The 21781-nt window shown below is 29.0% G+C and overlaps 1 protein-coding gene across 2 annotated transcripts in view; it reads right to left on the bottom strand.

The window, feature by feature from the left end:
* The window catches only part of LOC107446378 (extracellular serine/threonine protein CG31145), a 162968-nt gene that overhangs the window by 74676 nt on the left and 66511 nt on the right, over nucleotides 1-21781 (bottom strand). Inside the window, exon 3 of one of the 2 annotated variants that reach the window (XM_087163554.1) lies at nucleotides 1960-3484. In XM_087163554.1, coding sequence (XP_087019680.1) covers nucleotides 1960-2390 — 431 coding nt within the window. In that variant the 5' untranslated portion in view covers nucleotides 2391-3484. Of the gene's footprint in view, nucleotides 1-1959; nucleotides 3485-21781 lie in introns of those variants that run through there. The other variant, XM_087163555.1, reaches the window with a different exon arrangement.

Genomic DNA, 21781 nt, shown 5'->3' with positions numbered 1-21781 from the left:
CAGTGCATTAATAGTATGTTTATGAGCTTTCAAACATTCTTCGTGCCATTTGGGAACATTGCTACCTATTCCTTTCGACGGATGCTTTTAAGAGATAAAATCTTAACACCAGATGTACATTTTTCCTAAAACTAATAACCTGAATTAGTTATAATAACCTGATAATAGTCATAATAGCCTAATAACCTGAATAATTTTAATAAACCTGAATTTGGTTCTTTCTGCTGATTTCTAATATCATTTAAATCAATATAATGAGTCTTTTATCCTAATTGTTCATTAAAATTATTTTTATAAGTGTAAAAGTAATCCTTTTTTTATTATATTTTTTTAAAGAAATCCTTCTACAATTATACCTAACAAATATATTGTAAAAAATAACCTTATCATTTTTGATATTTCATCATATTATCTTATTCATAACAAAAATCTCATTAAAATAATGAAACGTTTATATTTATAGCTAGAAAAAGTATGAGGCTTATAAAGTTACTTTCTTAGAAAATATTCTTTTTCAGAAAATATTTTTAGATGCATATTATTTTAAAAATAACGTTTTTTTAACATTACGAAATATTTGATTCTAATTAAATGATCTTATTGCGCTCATTCAACATTTGCGACCATAACAAACCGTACCCTCTTCGGGACAAGTAAGTCATAAATTTATTCATACAAAATCAGAATCAGGATGAAAAATTTAATTAAAATAATAAAAAGTTTAGATTTATTATTGAAAAAAGTATCAGGCTTATAATGTAAATTTTATATAAAAAAAAAATTCTTTAAAAATTGCGCTTTTTAACGCTACAAGTAGAGAAATGTGTGGTAGGAAGTCAGCCTTTAAAAAATTTAAGGAAGTTATAGAATTTCAATGTGATTAAATTCAGCAACATAAGCATATAGATCAATTTGAAAATATCACACAGTTCAATCAGGATGAAAAATCTCATTAAAATAATAAAAAGTTTATATTTATTTCTAGAAAAAGTATCAGGTTTATAATGTCAATTTTATTAAAAAAAATATTCGTTAAGAATTGCGTTTTTTAACGTTACAAGTAGAGAAATGTATGAGAAGAAGTGATTCTTCAAAAAATTTAAGGAAGTTATCGAATTGCAAGGTGATTAAAGTTAGCAACATAAGCATATTGAAATTACAACGTAAGCAATTCGAAAATACAACAGAGTGAATATTTACAAAAATATATGAAAATATGTAATTTTCATTAAATAATCTAATTGATACCATAATTGATAGACGGGTGAATCATAAATTCACTCATACAGAATCAGGATGAAAAATCTCATTGAAATAATAAAAAGTTTATACTTATTGCTAGAAACAGTATCAGACTTATAATGTCAATTTTTTTAGAAAATGTTCTTAAAAATTACGCTTTTTAAGATCACAAGTATTGAAACGCGTGAGAGAAAGTGATTCTTTAAAAAATTTAAAGAAGTTATAAAATTACAAGATTATTAAATTTAGGCTTCATTTCAAAACATAACGCAGTGAATATTTACAAAATATATGAAAATATGTGAGTCATAAATTCATTCATGCATAATCACAAAGGAGAAATATAAATAGCATAAGCTAAATATGAGCATAGCTAATTTGACATAGTTATTTTTGCTTTAACTCTAGCATATTCTAATTACATAATTCGTGGCTAATTCACCCCCTCGCCACAAATAAACTGCTATAGAAATAGTTTGGCTATCACTCCAATTCTTTTTTTACTCTAATTGTCCCCACCCTGAGAATGCATATAAGATTGACCCATCTAGAAGAAATCAACATTCTAACGGAAATATTTTTAAATAATGACTCCAGAATACGAGATCTCTAAACAATAAATTTTAAAAAATGGATTTTTCCCACAGAGGATTAATATTAACTACGACTATTATACATTTTTAGATATTTAGAACATTCTATGGAAATAAATCTTACCTCATTCGAACTTTCAAAACGTCTTCTAAAGTAGGATTCTCTGGTGGTAACGAATAATGAGGAGGCCATTCCATATAAACCCTCCAATTTGGCGAATAAATTGTGTACGGAAATAAATCCCAAAACATATCTTCGGCTTTTTCTGTCGGCTTTGGCGTGGAAGTAGTTGATTTAGTCGCATTCATTGGCTTTGCTGTAGGTGGTGCTATCAAATTAATTTGTTGATTATTGTTAAATTCTCCAGAAACTTTAGAAGTTTCTTCCCTGTTAAGGAATCGTCTGTGCAGAATGAAATCATGCTTTCCATGCACCTCATTATTATCGTTTGCACTTCCAGCGTACTGCAGTTCACTTTCGAACACAAAAATTACAAATAGTCCAAGTGCAATGCATGCAAAAATAGCAATCAGTCTGTGCCTTAATTTCATCATTGATAAATCGTTTGGAATGTATTAACAAATGCAGAATTCCATTATCATCCAAAAAGTATAAAATGATTTAAACATATAAAATATATGTAAATAAATAAAAAAAATATTCGTGAAAAGGTGTCAAAACATAATTAATGTTTCGTCGGAACTTGCGCGGGGGGAAAGCCTACCTACCGCAGCGATCATTGTTGGAAAGATTTTGCATCGTGATCTTGAACACTATATACGAGCAACACGTGGATTGCCCACTGAAGAACGGTACTCCGTGCGATGCTTTGCGCAGGCCCGTTTCCATGACAACTGAGAAATGATGGAGTTATTGTTCAGTTCGCTTGACTGGATCCGTGTAAAGCTTTCATTTTCTACTTTGATAACTTTTGAATATTTTATAAACTTTCCCTTTATTTTATAATGTTAATTAGTTTTCTAAATAAGAGAATTTTCCTGGGAGAGTTTAAAATAAAATTGACTATTTACTGTCGCGATGCAAGCTTTTTTCTTTGCCAATAGTACAAACCATTTATTTCTCACGAAGTTTTTTTTCAGACTGACAATATTTTAAATACTTCTTTTCAAAATTTTATTTCGAAATTTTTCTTCCCTTGGCAAATTTCAGAATATGTTGCTTTCAGAAGTAGAGATTATAAATTATCGAAATTTATACTTCAAGCTTTTCCTTTGGATTACAAAAACATTAACTGAAAAGTTATTTTTTATCTAGTTGAGATAACTATATTGTTTTTTTTGCCTGAAACACATCAAAAAGAAATAAACCTTCACACTTTTAATCCATACAAATGTGTGCTTTGAACAGCGACCGTCTTTCAACAACTTAGTTTTTTTTCGTCACTTTCAATTTTAAGAAAAAATATTTTCATTAAAAAAAAGCATTTTTTGAAGTTTATATTAAAAAATTCCTTTCCTTCTTTAAAAGAATCTTTTTTTCTAAGAAAGCGTGTCCTATTTCTTAAATCTTCTTTCAATAATCTTCTTTGTTGGTTAAGCTTAAAGTGTTTCGGTAAACTGAAACAGGATAGTTCTACTTTCACATCCAGTAGTTTTCTTTCATAAGAAACGCAAAGAAATCACTAAACCTGCAAGGAAAAAATCTCAGATTAGTTGGAAGTTCTTTATACATAATCAATAAAAGTAGTAACTGTGTCTATTTCCGTATTTTTTGTCATTGAATAATATTTTTTTCTTAAATAAAAATGAAGTTGTTACGTATTATTCATACGTTGTTTGTATATATTATTCATGAGTTGCTATTGAAATTGCCGTTTAAAAAAATGACTTTTTTTTAACATAATTAAAAACATAAAATACAATTAAAATGTTTTAATTTTCCACACATTAAAATGGGACAGTGTAACTTTAAAATAACATTTTTAAATTTTAAATGTGCTGCTAACATTTTTCGATCATTAAATTTAAAATGTAAAGGATTTTACGAATTTTACTATATATATATATATATATATATATATATATATATATATATATATATATATATATATATATATATATATATATATATATATATTCGAAAAATGTTGAATCAATAAAATACATTTTTGAAAAAAAAAAATTGGATTAGTTTTAATTTTTTTGCACATTTTAAAGAAGCAATTTAAGTAAAAAAATTTTCTCTTGCAACATGAAATGAATTTTTTATGAAGCACAAATTTATGTATAGTTCGTACAACTACAGCAATTTTCTATGCGTACAATAAATATTAATGTTATCGAACTTTAAGTTGTCGCTTAAGTTTATTAAAGGGCTTTTTTGTACGTCAATAAAACTTTTAATGTACTATAGCCAAATTTTATTTTAATTTAAGGACTCAAATTCAGGTTGAAACTTAATACTCTCTTAGTGAGTACAGTGGAAAACCTATAAGCAAAGTTATGGCTATATAGTTATATTGTAGCTATAAACACAGAATTTATAAATCCGGCTATTTATAAGCGCATAAATTCAAATTTATGATAATTTCTTCCGAATCGATAACATTTTGAAAAATCCTACCAGCTTTCCCACCAATTAAAAGTCTTATAAAAACAAATTAATTTCGAGCATTTAACTTATTGAATTTCTTTTTATAAATCATTTTGAACTCTAAAAATATTTTAACGCAATAATTGGCTACTTGCTATTGATTGGCTAAGTTTTATAGTTGCCTAATAATTGCTTACTTGTTTTATAGAAGAAAAAAAAACTTAAAATGTCTTCAAAATTTATTTTTAGGAACTCAAGAAATGACACAGTCGTCATCATTTAAATAGAAAGGAAGAACTCTTAAATATATTTTATCATTCTATTTTTATTTAAACAGTTTTTTATTCCTTTTTTTCAGTAAGATTAGTAAAACATCACACATTTCCGCCTTCTTTTTGTTTTTCCTACTACAGAAATAAAATAAAAAGTAAAGAAAAAATTATATTAATCGAAACCAATAACTTGTACCATAAAAATTGATTAAAACTATGATTTTTTATAGCCTCAAGCTTGTTTAAGTGACGTAACCGAAATGCAGTTAACAACAAACTAAGAATTCTCTTTCGTTGAGATCTTATCGTATCCAAGAGATAAAAAAAGTAAGAACTTGGATGCAGAAATATCTTAGTACATTTGAAAAAAGAATATTAAGAAGTCCTAAAGGAACCTCTGTTCCGAGTACAAGTAATATAATAAATTATATAATCTTCTAACATCCATGTTATCTGAAGTAGAACTGTTTATAAATTTTCAAATATAACTTGTTATAAAAACAACAATAAAAATAATATGTCATAATTGTTCAGTTCCAATTTGAGATCGTTTTCTAACCCTTCAATAAAATACTTAAAATACAATAATTAAATTAATTTTTACAGGCGATATTTGAAGTTATGAAAACCGACACTAAAACGCACCTTCTTATACAATTAATATAGTTTATAAATTTTCAAATATAACTTGTTATAAAAACAACAATAAAAGTAATATGTCATAATGGGGTATACTATAGCCTACGTCACAGGTTGTGTTATTCCTACTAAATTTAACCCATGAACGGCATTTTCTGCGAGTCTAACTTCAAGCCACAAATAAACAAACGAAGTGTTTGATCGTTTAAATAGCTGCTCGCCAGATTTCATTGCATTATAAAGAAAAGTAATTGATATTCGATTTTTGATTAATAATTGATTTATGTGGATAGTGGCATAGAATTTAGCATTGCGTCATGGTAAATGTTATTCCTACTAAGTGGAAGTAGTTGTGTTTTTTTTATATTATACCCAATCCTTCTTTAACAATTAATATTTGAAATTTTATAAATAGAAATGTTTATAAAATTTCAAGGATTAATTGTTATAAAAACAACAAGAAAAATAATATGTCATAATTGTTCAGTTCAATTTGATATCGTTTTGAAAACCTTTAATAAAATACTCAAAATACAATAATTAAATTAACTTTTGCAGACGATATTTAAAGTTATAAAATCAGACACAAAAATTCACCTTCTTTAATTACTTTTTATAATTATTTATAATTTTTATTGCTTTTATTTACTGACGGATCGAAAAATGTTCAATTATAAGGCACAAAAAGTATTACACCAATTTAATCCATTTTATTTTAAATATCAGAGAACACAATTTAAACAAATTCGGTTCTTTTTAAAACTTGAATTTCATCATTTAAAGTTACGTGGATGAAATCCGAGTAGAATACTTCTTTCAAAATTTTCCCAACCATTAAAAAATTAATAATCTTATATTTAAAAAAAATCGTTATATAAGAATATTTTCACACAGAATTATCTTCGAGTAAACAAATTTTCTGGTTTTATGATAGGCAAAAAGTGAAATTAAAATTAAGAGATTAAAATTAATTAAAACTTTTAGAGCGATCTGAGTACGACGACCCCCATATAATATGTGTGTCAATAATCCAAATTTTATTTTATTTTATCACCGTTGTTGAACAGCCGACTAAATTTTAAGTTTACAATTACGCATTTTCAAGTCCGTAGCCTTCTAAATTTGAATCCAACTCAGAAGACAAGGGATCAAGTATTTAGTGAAATTTGGCTCCGTGGAGGACATTTTGATTTAATTTACCCGCATTTGCGTTATAGGAAGAGGAAAACTACGAAAAACCTCCACGGTTAGCCTGACGGCAAGGGGACTCAAACCCATGATCCATCTACCACTTAAGATATTTTTCGTTAGCACTGTGGTCGGTATGAGCCGGGTGCGGAATTCGTATTGACCAGTCATTGCTGGGATTCGAACACGGTTAACTTCATCGGAAGGCGAACGCTCTATCCCCTGAGTCACCACTACTCAAGTAGCGAAATTTGTCAAACAAAACGTAAGTTTTTTTTCCAGAGAATGTACGTTTGTGTGTCTGATTTCGTAATAAGAAATATTATTTGTACTAGTTAATTGCAAATCTAAGGTTAAGTCCTAGAACCATTAAGATTAAGTTCTAGAATGTGAAAAAATTGATTACTAGATAAAAAAATTTATTAAAGGGTTTACTTTATTTTATTAGTTTATTCTATTTTGTCAATAGTCACTTTTACGCAATTGTTCAGCCATTTTGTTCACATAAATGGTTTTCCCATACCACTTCCTGCTCCCGAGTGTTAACTGAATTATAAACTTTTTAGTGGTTTTAGGAAAATGAGGTATTTAATAAATCTTTCTTTTTTTTTAATAGAAATTTATTTGGAACCTAAAAGCTAGTAAAAATTATTACAATCCATCTTAGAATATAATATAACATTAATTTTCTAGTAAACGAAAAAAAAATACTGCTTATAATTAAAAATAAACACAAAAATATGTCATATAAGTTTTCAAGTACTCTACTCAAGCTGATTTCGCAATTATTTTTAAAAATAATAAACAAAATAAGTAATAAAAATATTGCATTACCACTTTATCTTTTAAAATTAAAATTATATATAATAGTTTAAATTAAAAGCTAATATTCGCTATCCAATTTTTTCGTAAATTTGATTGAAACGAAGCTAACATTAGTTGGCATGGATTCGAATATAGCAAGTAGATAACTCCTACATCAGGAAGCCTCCACGCGGTTTCTTATAGGCAGTCGGCGCAGATTATTTAAAAAGCGAACCATTTGTGCGCATGAACCCAAATTCTATTTTAAAAGTACTTTAGAGAAATTTATTATATATGTTTGAGAATTGAATCTGTAGTGGTTAGCAAGTAAATAAAGCAAACCAATTATATTCATAAATTAAACAAATTTTTGGAGATATATTTGCTACCACTTTCTATTTTTTAATAGATTTCATATTAAATGGTTCTTTCAATAATTGGTTTAACATCATGATAGTCTGATCGGACTATCTACAAAAAATCGTGTGGAGACTTTCTCATCGGGCGCGCACCGGAGTAAAAACTGGTAACAAATGAATTTCATTTTTTAGTTTTTTTCCGGAAATAATAAAAATCCATAACTACCAATTGTTTTTAACGGATGCAATTTTTATATTGAATTGCTTCTTCGCCGTGATAAATTTCCTTACATTGAATTGTTATTGTTGAGAATAGATTAACTCCTCCCGAATATTATCTAATATTGAAATAGTTCTTCTACCAGTACTTTCTCTTTTCCGTCCCGCTTTCAGGCCCAACACCCGGCGTGAACGCCTCCTATAACTGAAAGCCTCCACACGATTTTTTATAGGTAGTCCGATCTGACCACTGTAAAGGATATCCACTTACAGAACGAGTCATTTAATACAGAGTATAGTTAACATAAGAAAGTGGTAGTAAATATTTATTTTATTTATGAATATTATTGGTTTGCCTTATTCACTAGTCAACCACTGCAGATTCAATTCTCAAATATATAAGATAAATTTCTCTCAATTACTTTTCTAAAAAGTTTTGGGTTCATGCGCACAACTGGTTCACTTTTTAAACAGTTTGCGCGGACTACTTCTAAAAGACCGTGTGGAGGTTTCTTGATGTAGGAGGTGATGCCATAACAGTATCAAAATTCTTTAAATAGAAAAGCTTCAATTTTAATGTCCTTTTTCATTGCTGGATTTCTATTTTTAATAAATCTATTCTAGTGGTAGCTATATTTGTGTTTTAAAATATTATTCTTTACTTACTTATTTTCCCCAACACTACATATGAATGATTTAAAAGCTCATATGCAACGTCACTTTGTTCCACCACTTACGTGGTGAGGCATTTAAAATATTGGGAAAATTACCGAAAATTCTGAAAATTTGCCCGTATTTTTATCCACCGCAGCTCATAAATTATTTAATCAGAAATAAAAAACGTAAGATAAAAAATTTTCCATTATAATTTCTAATAAAAGTTTTGTAGGAATTCGTTTTGTTTCAAAATTGAGTCTCAATGCTGGAAAAATTATTCCTCGAGAATCTCAAAAATTGGAGGGTATGTTACATCTACTTATTTTTCATAATGTTTTGAAAATATTATAATTATTTCGAACAAAATCATATCTTGCGTTTTGAAAAATATTCAGATGAATTAATGCTGATCCCCGGTGCTTTTTTCTCGTAAATGAATATATATGAGTTATGTACTCAAAGATATATAATCTATAAGCGCTAATAAAAATCATATTTTAAAATATTCTTAAAAAATAAAGACAGACATTTTTTGAAGGGAATTTGATTTTTATTGACAGGATTGGAATGCACTTTTTATTCATATAGTGAAAATATCAAACTATATAGTAGTTTTATTTTTAAAAAACTACGTATTCTTATGATTAAAAAGCAAATGATCTTTGCTTAGAACGTTTTACTTCGATAAGTTTTTAGTCTTATCTATAAAAAAAAACAAGCATCGATCAAGAAATCCATTAAAAGCTTTAGTTTTATGCCTATTTCATCCTTTTTGCCTCAAATTCTCATGTATTCAAAAACTCCATTTCTTCGAATGTTTATTAACTGTACTCATAAAAAGAAAGAACATCACATTTCCTTAATTTAAAATATAGAATGAAAGCTATAATTTAGAATTCTGCAGAAACAAATACATTTTTATCGAAAAAAATTACCACAGAATTAATCTTGATTTAAACAAAGAATCAAGCTTTTCAACTAACCGACAGTCCATATTTAAATAAATTACTTTTAGAAACAATCATACAAAAAAAAAATCGATTGAAAATAACTCCTTCGATATCTCAGAGGAATGACCCCAACTGATGTGAAAAAAGATTTTCTTTCCCCTATGCTACGATGACGATCGCTGATTGTGTTGTCCATGTTTGGAGGCTTCGCTAATGAAACACCTTTAAGGATAGCGGATACTATTAACACGTTGAATGCCATGGGGGTCACCGGTGACCGGCACTGAGTTTGTCCGTCGCACCACGGGGATCACCGGTGACCGGCGAAGATAAGATTATTAGACACATAATTGCAGAAATATTATTATCGTTACTAAAATGATTTGAAGAAATTACTGCAATATAGAACACACAAAAATAGTTTTATTTATAAACACAGAGATGCCACCTTGCACCGGACAGCGAATGAATATTTTCAAGTGGTAGTTTGATTCTTGGTTTAATAAATTCAATTTAGTAGATTTTTATCCACCATTATTTCTAAACAACTCGTAGGTTTATACAATTCACCACTTTTTTTCATTTGCAAATTTAGTTTGAAGTTATTTACCGTTGTTGCTAGACGGTCAAGTCATGTAAAATTAGCGTGGCATTCAACGTGTGAACAACGTGTTGAGAACATAGTTCAGTGGCAATAATTGATGGCCATACACCATATTTATGCATATAAGTGCAGAGATGCCAACTTTTGCCGGACAGAAAATATATATTTTAAAGTGGTAGTTTATCAATTGTGATTCTTGGTTTAATAAATTCAATTTAGTAGATTTTTATCCAGCACTATTTCTAAATAATTCGTAGGCATATATAATTTACCACTTCATGTTACAATGTCATGCTATACCTTTCAAGAAGCAAGTAAAAATAGTCAAATATTTGCAAAATTTACTTAGAAGTTATTTACAGTTTTTTAATTATTTTGGCGTGTCTGGAGCAGTTGGCATCTCTGTAAGTGTTATTGCTTCAACTCTTTTCTCTTTTGCTCGTTTGATAAAGGCACCGTTTGCATCTTTATATGGTCGGGCGTGCTTTTCGGCAGTCTAAATTCACTGGTAGACCTGATATTTGCCTTTGATATATATATATATATATATATATATATATATTTCTCATACACGGCACCAAAAAAAAGCCTCATTACATCTCCCCGAATGGCAACGTTAGAAAATCGACCAATGATTGCTGCTGAAAATGTCACATGCCAAATCTAGCTCAGGTGGCTCAACATATAGCGCTTTTAAAAACGGAAACAATAACCAGAGTGAGCATTGTCAGGTTGTTCAATTCAGATTCATGCCCTAAAAACATGATAATAAAATTTAATGCCACCTAAAGGACTCTGTAATGCCACTAGATTAATTGTTACAAACTTGCAGCGTAATTTAATTGAAGCTAAACTGATTGATGATGATGAAGCAGGTACATTTTTCATTCCGAGAATACCTCTAATCCCCTCTGATAACAACATGCCGTTTTCCTTTAAGAGAAAACAATTTCCTATTAGGCTGGCCTTCTCCATGACTATAAATAAGTCACATGGTCAGACTTTTGAGAAAATCAGTTTAGTATTGACTAAACAAGTTTTTAGTCATGGACAACTTTATGTTGGCCTGTCAAGAGTTAAGTCATTTGACAGCCTTTCAGTAATTGTTCCAAGATGCCAAATCTATTGTTGTGTTTTCAAAGAAATTCTAAATGCTTAGTGTTAATTTCTTAGAGCTTTGCAGAAAAAAAAATGTTTTTTGGAAAAAATTTAATTGAAACTTCAATTGGCAGTAGGCAAGGGGAACTGCCAAAATCAAAACTCCCCGATTAGAAATGCAGCAGGGCGACCTCCACGTGGTATTTCTAGGGTAATGCTAACAGCCATGCATTTTAATTTATTGTATGTAAAGCATCTTTATTTTGTTCTAAAATGTTATGTATTTTATCACAAATGTTAATTAATATAGAAATTGATTTCAATAATGCTGATCACCAAAAAATATTTCATTTGGCGATAAAACAAATTTTTGTGTTCTTGAAAATGAAAGACTTTTTGAGGGTTATTATCTCACAAGGAAAAGTTAGGGTTTAAAGTTTATATTTTTAAATAATAAAATTTTTTTCTAAAACTTTCAGAATTTCTAGCATTAACTGATTTATTATACACATATAGTTGAATTTAGGTGATAAACTGCAATATTTGATAATTTATTTCGCTAATATGTTTTTCATTTAGCTAATGTTTTGATTTTTTCACCATGTACAATCTAAATAGCTAATATACTTTTTTAAAAGCCAATAAGAACATTGATAGAATTCTTCTACATAAGTACAATACTATGTCTTTGATGATAAAATACTATGTCTTTGATGATAAAATACTATGTCTTTGATGATAATATACTATGTCTTTTTTCTAGAACATTGTGTTAATTGGAGAGCGAGCGCAGCGAGCCATGGTTCACGGCGTGAACCACATAGGATTGCGTAGCAATTCTCGGGGGTTGACGAGTGTTAGCGAGCAGGGGGCGGAGCCTCCTAGTATATATATATATAAAGAGTAAAAACCAGTAAAAAATTATTTCACTTTCGATTATTTTGAGCGTAAATACATTTTGGCAGAGCAAAAGATCCATGATTACCAAGATTTTTTTTAGAGATATAATATAATACTTCTGATCCAAATAAAAGATAAATTGTGGTACTTAGCTCAAGTTATGCATCATCTTTTTACATTATGCTCTTATAACCTTACTGCATATAACTACACAGTCGAATTCAATGATCCATATAAATACACCTTTACTTCATTTGCATTCCACCAACTCATCAAAACACCACAAAGTTCTCGCATTAATTTTAATAAAAAACATTTTATGTACTATATAATTTTAATAAATTCAAAATCATAATCAACTTAATTTTAATGAAAGTAAAATAATTAAATTAAATACATTTTTTCTATTTTATCATTTTAATTTAAAAACTGGAATAAAAAAAGCTTAATGTAAGTTAAGAAAATTTAATGTTTTAAAGCTTCAAATTCTTAACAAATTTAACTGAAATAAAAATATCAAACTAAACAATTTTTTCGGTATTTGTAATATTAATTTAAACATTTACCTGCCAATGTTCCGTTAATGCAACATGGATTTTGAGTTTGATTTCAACGAGCAATTAAATTTCGTATAATATTTTTTATCCACAATTTACATTTATGCTGTGTAGTATTTTTTTTTTTAGTTTAATTCAGTTCCCATAATTATTTATTTTTTTTATAAATTTTAAAAACCTAAGTTCTTCTTTGGTGAAGTTTCAGATCAGCGAAGTTTTGTACCCACGAAGTTAAGGATTATGGATCCGCGAAATTTTGCCTGCAAGGCTTTGTCCAGCGAAAATTTGGCCGTAGAGATTTGACCCCAAACAACGCCTCCTGCAACTGAAAGCCTCCACGAAAGAGCTCTTTAATGGAAAATCTAGTAAAAATAAGAAAGTGGTAGCAAATATATGATTAGTTTGTCTTATTTACTTGTCTACCACTACAAGATTCAATTCTCAAATATATATGATAACTTTTTCTCAGCCACTTTTAATAAAGAATCTGCTTTCATGCGCACATTTGGTTCACTTTTTAAATAGTCTGAGCAGACTACTTATTAAAAACCGTGTGGAGGCTTGTTGAAGAAGGTGATGCCCCGAACCCTTGAAATATACCTGAAAAAAAATCATAAATAAAACGTTATTTTTAAAAAAAAATCGAAAATGGGGCTTCATAATTTGTTTACAAATGCTGAAGCCCAATTCATTCACACTAATTTAGCTTCATGTTGAATGTCGCAATTTTAACGCCTATGGTACACCCGCAATCATGTCGGCATTTTAATGCCTATCGTACACCCGCAATCATGTCGCCATTTTAATGTCTATGGTACACCCGCAGGGATGCCAACTGCTCCGCTTTCTGGAATAGTTTTAATAAACTGGTAGCAAAATATATCGTAAAATTCGTCAGAGAAGGATAGTTACGACCACTTTTTAATAGAGTATCCAGTAGAATGACGCTGCAACGTTGCATTTCATATGATACTTATAATTTTTGATATTTAGTGGTGAAAAAATTATTTAAAATGAAAAATATTAAACTAAAAGTAGCTTAAATTTCGCTACCACTAGAAAATACTATTTTACAAAGCGGAGAAAGTTGCATACCTGCCAATTTTTAATCCCTTCCATTATAATTTTCCCCAGTGGTATTAAAATGGAATTAAAGAAAACTTAATTATTGAAATGAAATTTGAGAAAACTTAAGTTAACAACCATGATAGTAACGCATATTAATATATGTGCTTAATTTTTGTAAGAATAGTGGTGATCAAAATCATCTAAAAATTAAGTTTATAAAAGAAAAAATAGTATATACTTACTACCACTTTAAATATGAAAATAAAATCTTCCGGAAAATCCGGAAGACTTGGCAGGTATGAAGTTGGCATCCCTGCACCCGCAATCATGTCGCCATTTTAATGTCTATGGTACACCCGCAATCATGTCGCAATTTTAATGCCCCCGGTACACAAGCAGTCCGGTATGCAGACATACAAATACACATTCTTTTTCTTATTATATGTAGATAGAGGAAGAATATTAACAGATAATTTTTTTAAACTTTTTTATAGGAAATAAATATGAAAACAAAAATACCATTTCTATTCTAAAAAGTCATAGATATCTCGCTACGTTTTTCTTTTTTTAGAAATCATCACTTATTTCCTAAACCAGAAAAATAAAATATTAACAGACATCTCATATCTTTTTCAGAGAACAGTTCTTTATTACTTTTTTTTTCCGTGACGGTTGATTAAAAAGGCAGCCGAGCGAAAAGAGAAATGGATCTCTACCAACGGCATTAAAATTAAATATATAGATCTTTTTTAGCTACCACCTACACATAATAGACTGACTAAAACTCAGTCAACGAAAAAAGAATTATACGATGAAAGAAATGTTTCATCGATTATTTGTATCGTAATCAATGAATGTAACTTCGGATAATGCGTATATCCTCCACGCCCACTATAATTTTAAAGAACAGAAAAACATACAGTTTTGTTACATTTCTCATATGGTGTGAACTATCCTAAATATATAAGTTATTTTATTTAATTGAAAACCTTTTAATGTCGTATTTACTGCTTTTATTGATTCTTCAGACAAACTAATGTTTTTTCAAATAAAGTTAATAGTTCCACATGTATTGAAAATGTTTCTTAGCACATTAAACTCGAATTTAAAGTTGAATTTCCAATAAGTTAATGGTTTTAGTGATTACTTAAATTGGTAAAAAGAAAAAAAAACTCTGTAGGAGATAATTGTTAACTTCTGAAAGAAAAAAGACCAATAAATAAGCAAAAAAATTGCTTTTGAGTTTTTTTTAACCAATTAGTTAATGACGCTCCAATTTTAAGAACATTTTTTTACAAAGCTGTAATAAAGATAGAGCATAATTTTCTGCAAGGCATTAATTTTCCGAAATTAAGACTTTCGACTTAATTATTATTAAATCTTCTTAACGTAAATACATTACGATATGGTTATAATAGCATTACATGGATCGATTGAAATATTAACCTTTGTTTAACAGAGTTGATTTATAATGATTTCGATCACCATAGCATTTAAACAAATTAAATAAATTTACAAAAATCCCAATAATATTCTTTAAAAAAAAGTTAGTGTTTGTGTGCTTAAAATAATTTCTGCTTACAGTAACAAATTAATTATTTTATTGCCAATACTGCAAGGAATCTAAAACAAAAAATTTTAAAAAAAGCAGTTATATGACATCGATCTAAAATCGTTTAAAAAATTCTTTATCTATACATAATAATAAACGCGGCTGAGTGTCTGTAATCACAATATATCGCCCCAGAAGCCTCGCCCAGGCACGAAACTCGGCACATAATTGTATTTTGACATAATGAAGAAGTATTTTTTTTCTTTTTCAAAAATTTGGATTAGTTTTTTAGTTATCAGTCATTTTGTAAGAAAATCTATGCTTTTTCGTCTTCAAAGAGCCATATTCAAAAAAATTTTAAAAATGCATATACTTTTCTCCACTCTTATAAATGTATGCTAATGCGAACCTTACAATAGAAATATTAATTTTCGACAACTTAAACCAATAATATACGAAGGAATTGATAATTTAATTGTAAGGTTCGCATTAGTTTACATTTATCAAAGTGGAGAAAAGTTTAACTTTTGTATTAAAAATGTGGCAACATATTCGATACGTAAATAGAATGTTTCGTTTTGATATATTTGAAGCAGCGATAAGCAGAGAGCTCGCCGCACTTAACTATACTCCTTGGCCAAAGAATACCTGAGGAGGCCTTTTCATTTCAATTCCAACCTTCAGTAAGGATAGGTTCGAAAAGGGACGAAATATATTGCACCTCCAAAACCCGTTTCACTGTCTCCCCTACATTTTTTGTGGGGGTGCGTGTGTTAAGTAACCCGAAACTAATCACTGTCACAGAAGGGGAATTGCAACCTGCGGGGGTCAACTAGCTTTCAAAAGATATCAGAAGAAACTCACTCTTCATCTTATATTATGCTTTTTATCTTTCTAAGATAAACTTAAAAAATATTTTTTTTAACTCTAAAACGACTTTATTTATTTTCAAAATAGTTTTATCATTTTATTTAACATGCACTTTTTCTAATTATATCTTGAATTGTTTATTATTTTGATTTGATTCTTAACAAATAAACACCGGGGTTATTTGTTATTTGTCACAAACAAATTGAAACATCAAAATTGAAAATTATTCGATTTAATTATCACAAAATTTTAAATCATATTAAGACAGATCTAAATTCCGATTATATCACTTAACTTATTCAAATAATTTAGCTCGGATACATTTAAAACTTCACCCACAAACTCATATTCATCATTTTTACTTACATTATTTCTACTCAGTTATAGTTACTTTAAAAACTTATCGCCAAAGATATTATTTAACAATAATACAAAAGAAATTCCTTATTGATCTAAAGCAGTTATTTAGTATAAATTTATTAAACTGCACATTTTGAAAGCGCAGTTTTATATGAAGTTTATTTTAAAGGAATAAAGGAAAACATAACTTATTAAAAAGCGAAAATATTTTATTTATCAGCTTTTGCTTGTTAAAAGGTATTTATATTTTATCAAATAATTTTTATCAAGTAATATCTTGTGATTACTTTAATAAAGGAACTTCATTTTTAATTTTAGGCCTTTAACTTAAAATTATTATAACCCTAATAACAAAGAATGATGGTAAAAGTGGGTAATGAACGCATTTTATTTGTAAATGTCGTAAATAAAAGGACAAATAAATAACTTACAAAAGTATAACTTATTTCTAAGAAATTCCTTAAAAACTATCTTTGATAAGCATTATAATTTTTAAACGTAGAAGTAATATTATAAGAAAATTGATGTAACTCTTTCATTTCAGTTTTGAGGATTCATAAAAAATACCATCATTTCTGTCGTAAAAATAAATTATAACATTTTCGACTAATAAGCTGAAGTGACAGTTTAAATTTATTTTTCTAATAGATCATTTCGATGGATCATTAAAAACAACAAAATAAAACAATTCTATGTTATTTTACATTTTAGTACATAGATTTGTGAGACTGCTCACTGTAATTAATATAAAGATTTATCAAAATAATCGAAATTAATTTATAAAAAAGTACGATAACGAAATTTTTGAAAGAAAAGGCATTTATTGGTTTTCATTAAAACTTACAACATAACAACAGATTGAGACAAGTTTACTTTACAAAATTTTATTAAATACAAAAATACAGAAAATTATGGTTATCAGGGAGATATATTCATATAGATGGCATGCTGGCTAATTCTGGGAAGTTTTCATGTTTTTCCTCTTTATGTAATGCTAATGACGGTTAGTTTTCTTATATTTTAATTAACTATAATTACACTAATTAAAGTTTGCAGTATAGAAATTTCTACTAAAACTCTTCTCCATGAATGGCAAAAGAGGGTCAGGGAAGAGAAATTAAAATAACACATTGATTACATACTTTGTTCTAGCAAAAAATTATGAATAAAAGTTACATTATACACTTTTAATATGAATTCGAAAAATTTTTCATTATTAAATACATAAGATATTGCATAATTACTACTCTTAATATATATTTTTAGAATATTGCGAAAAAAAGTTTTAAAAAGTGTATTAATTAGGAATTACCGATTAGGGAATCAACTAAGGAATCAGGTCTGAAAACATCAAAACCAGTTTGACTGTCTGAAGTAACAAAGAGTAACTTAACTCTAAGTATTACAGCTTATTTTTATTTTTTAATTTATCGTAATGAAATTTCGTGGTGTTTATAATAATCACATTTCTCATTCTTTTTATTTCATCTGGCAATCAAACTGGTTTCAATATTTTCAATGTTGCGTTCCTAAGCATCGATTCATTATATTTTGATACCGTTTGTATTTTTCTCTCGTGAATATTAATTATGACCACTAATGTTCTTTTACTTCCCTTTTTTTTTTTTTAAGAATTTTAAAATACATGCGTGTATTTTCATATTTTTCTTCATTTGCTGATTAAAATTAAAATTTCATAATACTTTAGTGTTCTTGTGTATTTACATTAAAGCCCTAAAAACAGGGTTAAGTGCTTGTTCATGTTTGGATGATGCGTGGTCTTGTGTACTAGCTATTTCTTTTTCCTTACCGTGAAAAAACATACTATCCCAGCTATTGGAGTAATTAAAACTATTTACGGAATGAAAAAATTGGAACCTTTTAAATTTCTTTAATGTAAATGTTTTTTCAAACCTACAAATGAGTGTACGATATATTTTTTTTTAAAAAAAGGAAAACGGTGGTTTGTGATGCTTTATAGCATATTGGAAGATCTTTACGTCATTTATTCGATTTTAATTAATCTCACTTTATTCAGGAGCTAATTTTTTTAATTCTGAAACATCTTTAAAAAACAAGAAACAAAGTTTAAAAAAAGGGGAATAATGTATTTAAAAAATAAATTCCATTCTCAAAATGAATAAAAACAAGAAAATTATTACTACTAAATAAATAAAATGTATATAGAATGAACGAATTATCAGCAAATATAATTTTCATAATAAATTACAAGCTTATAACTAAAGAGAAAGCTATCGGTTTTTAAAGCGTTCCCCATATCACTTCTTCAGAAGGACAGAGAGAGAGAAAAAGATTTTCAAAAGGGGGCAAGACCTCCCACCGAGAAGATTAGTGAACTTGGGGGTGGAAGTTGCCTTCCTCCCTTACTCAAAGGTAGAAAGTGACTTGTGTTTCAAAGGCAATATTTCAAAAAGTAATAAAGATAAAAAAAATTAACCTACATTTTCGTGGATAGGAAAGATTGAAAAAATTATTAGTATTTTTTTTTAATTGATCACTCCGATTCTTGAACAAGAAAAATCGATTCAAAGTATGACAAGCCCGCCATAGACTTTACATGTTAAAAGCAGAATTGAGGAGTCTGCTTGGTGCAACACTTTTCTCCCGGCAACCACGATTCATGACCCTGATTTTCTGCTCTTTTGAGCGCGCCCCGTGTTCTTTGTTCGCCAAGCTATACTCAATACTATATTTGTCGCTGCTCATAATTGTTATAATAAGTTTTTCTTCTTCTTTCCACGTTCTATTTTTTTTTCTTAAGCGAAGACGACAATTTTTGTAGCGATATAGAAATAGAAATTGATACCATAAAAAATTATACAGAAATAGAAATTGATACCATAAAAAATTAATTCGTTTTCGTGTTCTTTTCATGTATTTAGCATTTTAGTTTTTTTTTTTCTTAAGCGTTGTAGCTATATAATATATAAAATAGGAATTTAATTGTTTTTGAAGGAACGATCACACTTACCTTGGATCTCTTTGGTTTTTCTATTCTTTATTTTAACAGTTTTTATTAAATGTAATTAGTTATTTTCAGAAAGTTTCAGTTTGCAGGTAAGTACTTAGATTTTAATATAGAAATTTCATGATTTGCTTTCATAGTAATTGTTGTTCTAAAGTATTCGTTGACTTCTTAAAACCCCAATTACTGACATGGCAGAACCGCCTTCCAAAAAACTTTGTATTTTGTCAAAGAAAAAGATATTAAGAGATTCTCAAAGAAGAAGAAGGGCCCAAGAAATGTCTGTGAAGCGTCAAAGAAGGATGGAACATGACCGAATTTCAACAAGCAATTCTAGAGCCCAAGAAGTATCAGAGAAACGTCAAAGAAGATTAAAAGAGGTTTTCAGCTATTGGCCAATGATGATTTCGAAAGCAACTTTTGTATGCTTTTACAATTTCTGAGTCTTCCCCTGATAGTTATATTATAGGTTAGGTTACCATAGGCCTTAGGTTACCTTAGCAAAGTTACATCTTCAAACATCCTCAAGAGCTATAACACATCTGCAGCAGAACTGGATATGAAGACAAAATTGCAGGACAGGAACACTTTAATTGTCCACTAATCTTCAGATTTCCTGCTATGATTTAAAAAACTTTATTTGTGAAAACCTTTAGCGTGGCGGACAGCTGGCCGCCTTTGGCGGCTAGTTTTAAATAAAAAAAAGTTATATTTTATTATTATTACAGTCGTTGAATAGCCAACCCGATCTTGAGTTTACGACTACCAATGTTCAATTCTGTAGTCTTGTAAATTTGAACCCAATCCAGAAAACGAGGGACCTTTTGGATCAAGTATTGGGAGAAATTTGTCTTCGGGGAGGATTATCGCATGGAACAAAACCGCACTTGTGTTAAATGGTGAGGAAAACCATGTAAATCTCCCATGGTTAGCGTGACAGCAAGGGACTCTAACCCATGATCCGTCTACCATTTAGAATATTTTACTCCAGAGCTGGAGTTTGAACCCGGTTACCTTCCCCCTCTGCCACCATCGCTCAGTGATCATTAATTAATTTTATTTTATAACCGTCATTGCACAACAGACCCAACTTTGGGTTTACGACTTCTAATGTTCAACTACAGAGCCTTGTAATTTTGAACCCAATCCAGAAGACAAGCGAACTCCAGGATCAAGCATTGGAAGGAAATTGCCTTCATGGAGAACTTTTTGATGAAACTCACCCCTATTTGCAAGAAAACAGCGAAAACTTCTCACTGTTAACTCGACAGCAAAAGGGACTCTAACCTAAGCCCAGTCTACCACTGATGATATTTTACGTCAGTACTGTGACTGGTGCGATCCGGGTGCAGAATTCGTACCGACTAGTCCTATCAGACCACTTTTTTTCGAATTCATTTTTTGATACTTCCTACAAATTTATACAACAATTATTTACATATTTGTATTAATATATCTGAATAATATTTCAAATACATCCAAAATATATCTTTAGAAATTCTCTATATACATAGCAGCTATTATACCGTTTATATTATCTTCTGATAAATAGCTGAGCAAACGTGGAAAAGTAACGAAGAAATATGTGAACACTTTTTACTGCAATGAAAGGTTATAATAACCGGAAAATATGAAAACTATCTCTGACGTTTAATTCTTGTTCTTCGTTGTAAAAGCTTTCCGTGCCCTCAACAAATGTGTTAACTTTTCAATTTGGTCTTAACTAACGCCTCGTATAACTGAAATCATACCTGCCAACTTTTCCGGAAGATTTTATTTTCATATTTAAAGTGGTAGCAATACTCATGTTATTCCAATTAACTTTTTGAATTATAATGATAATTATAAGTGAATTTGACCACCACTACATGTAAATAATTACAATAAATATATAAAAGCATAATAATCCAAGCACAAGCGAATTTCAACAGGATCAAAATATATATATATATCTTTGAGTCAGATTGTTTTTCGTTTATTGTCTTACAACCACTCTGAAAACCCATTCTCGGAAAGCGTGAAAGTTGGCAAGTATGTAAAATCCTCCGCTCAGTCTACGAAAGAGTCATTTATTAGAAAATCTATTAAAATTAGAAAGTGGTAGCAAATATATGTCTAAATTTTTTTTTAAATTTATGAGTATTATTGTCTTCTCTTATTTACTTGTCAACCACTACAGATTCAATTCTCATATATATATGATAAATTTCTCTCGAGTTCTTTTAAAATAGAATTTGGGTTCATGCGCACAAGTGGTTCGCCTTATAAATAATCTGCGCAGACTACTTCTAAAAAACTGTTGTGGGGCT

The sequence above is a fragment of the Parasteatoda tepidariorum genome, chromosome 5, assembly GCF_982258835.1.
Source record: "Parasteatoda tepidariorum strain Cologne lab strain chromosome 5, Ptep-v5.0, whole genome shotgun sequence".
NCBI classification, from domain to species: Eukaryota; Metazoa; Arthropoda; class Arachnida; order Araneae; family Theridiidae; genus Parasteatoda; species Parasteatoda tepidariorum.
This window is presented reverse-complemented; position numbering and strand designations above follow the sequence as displayed.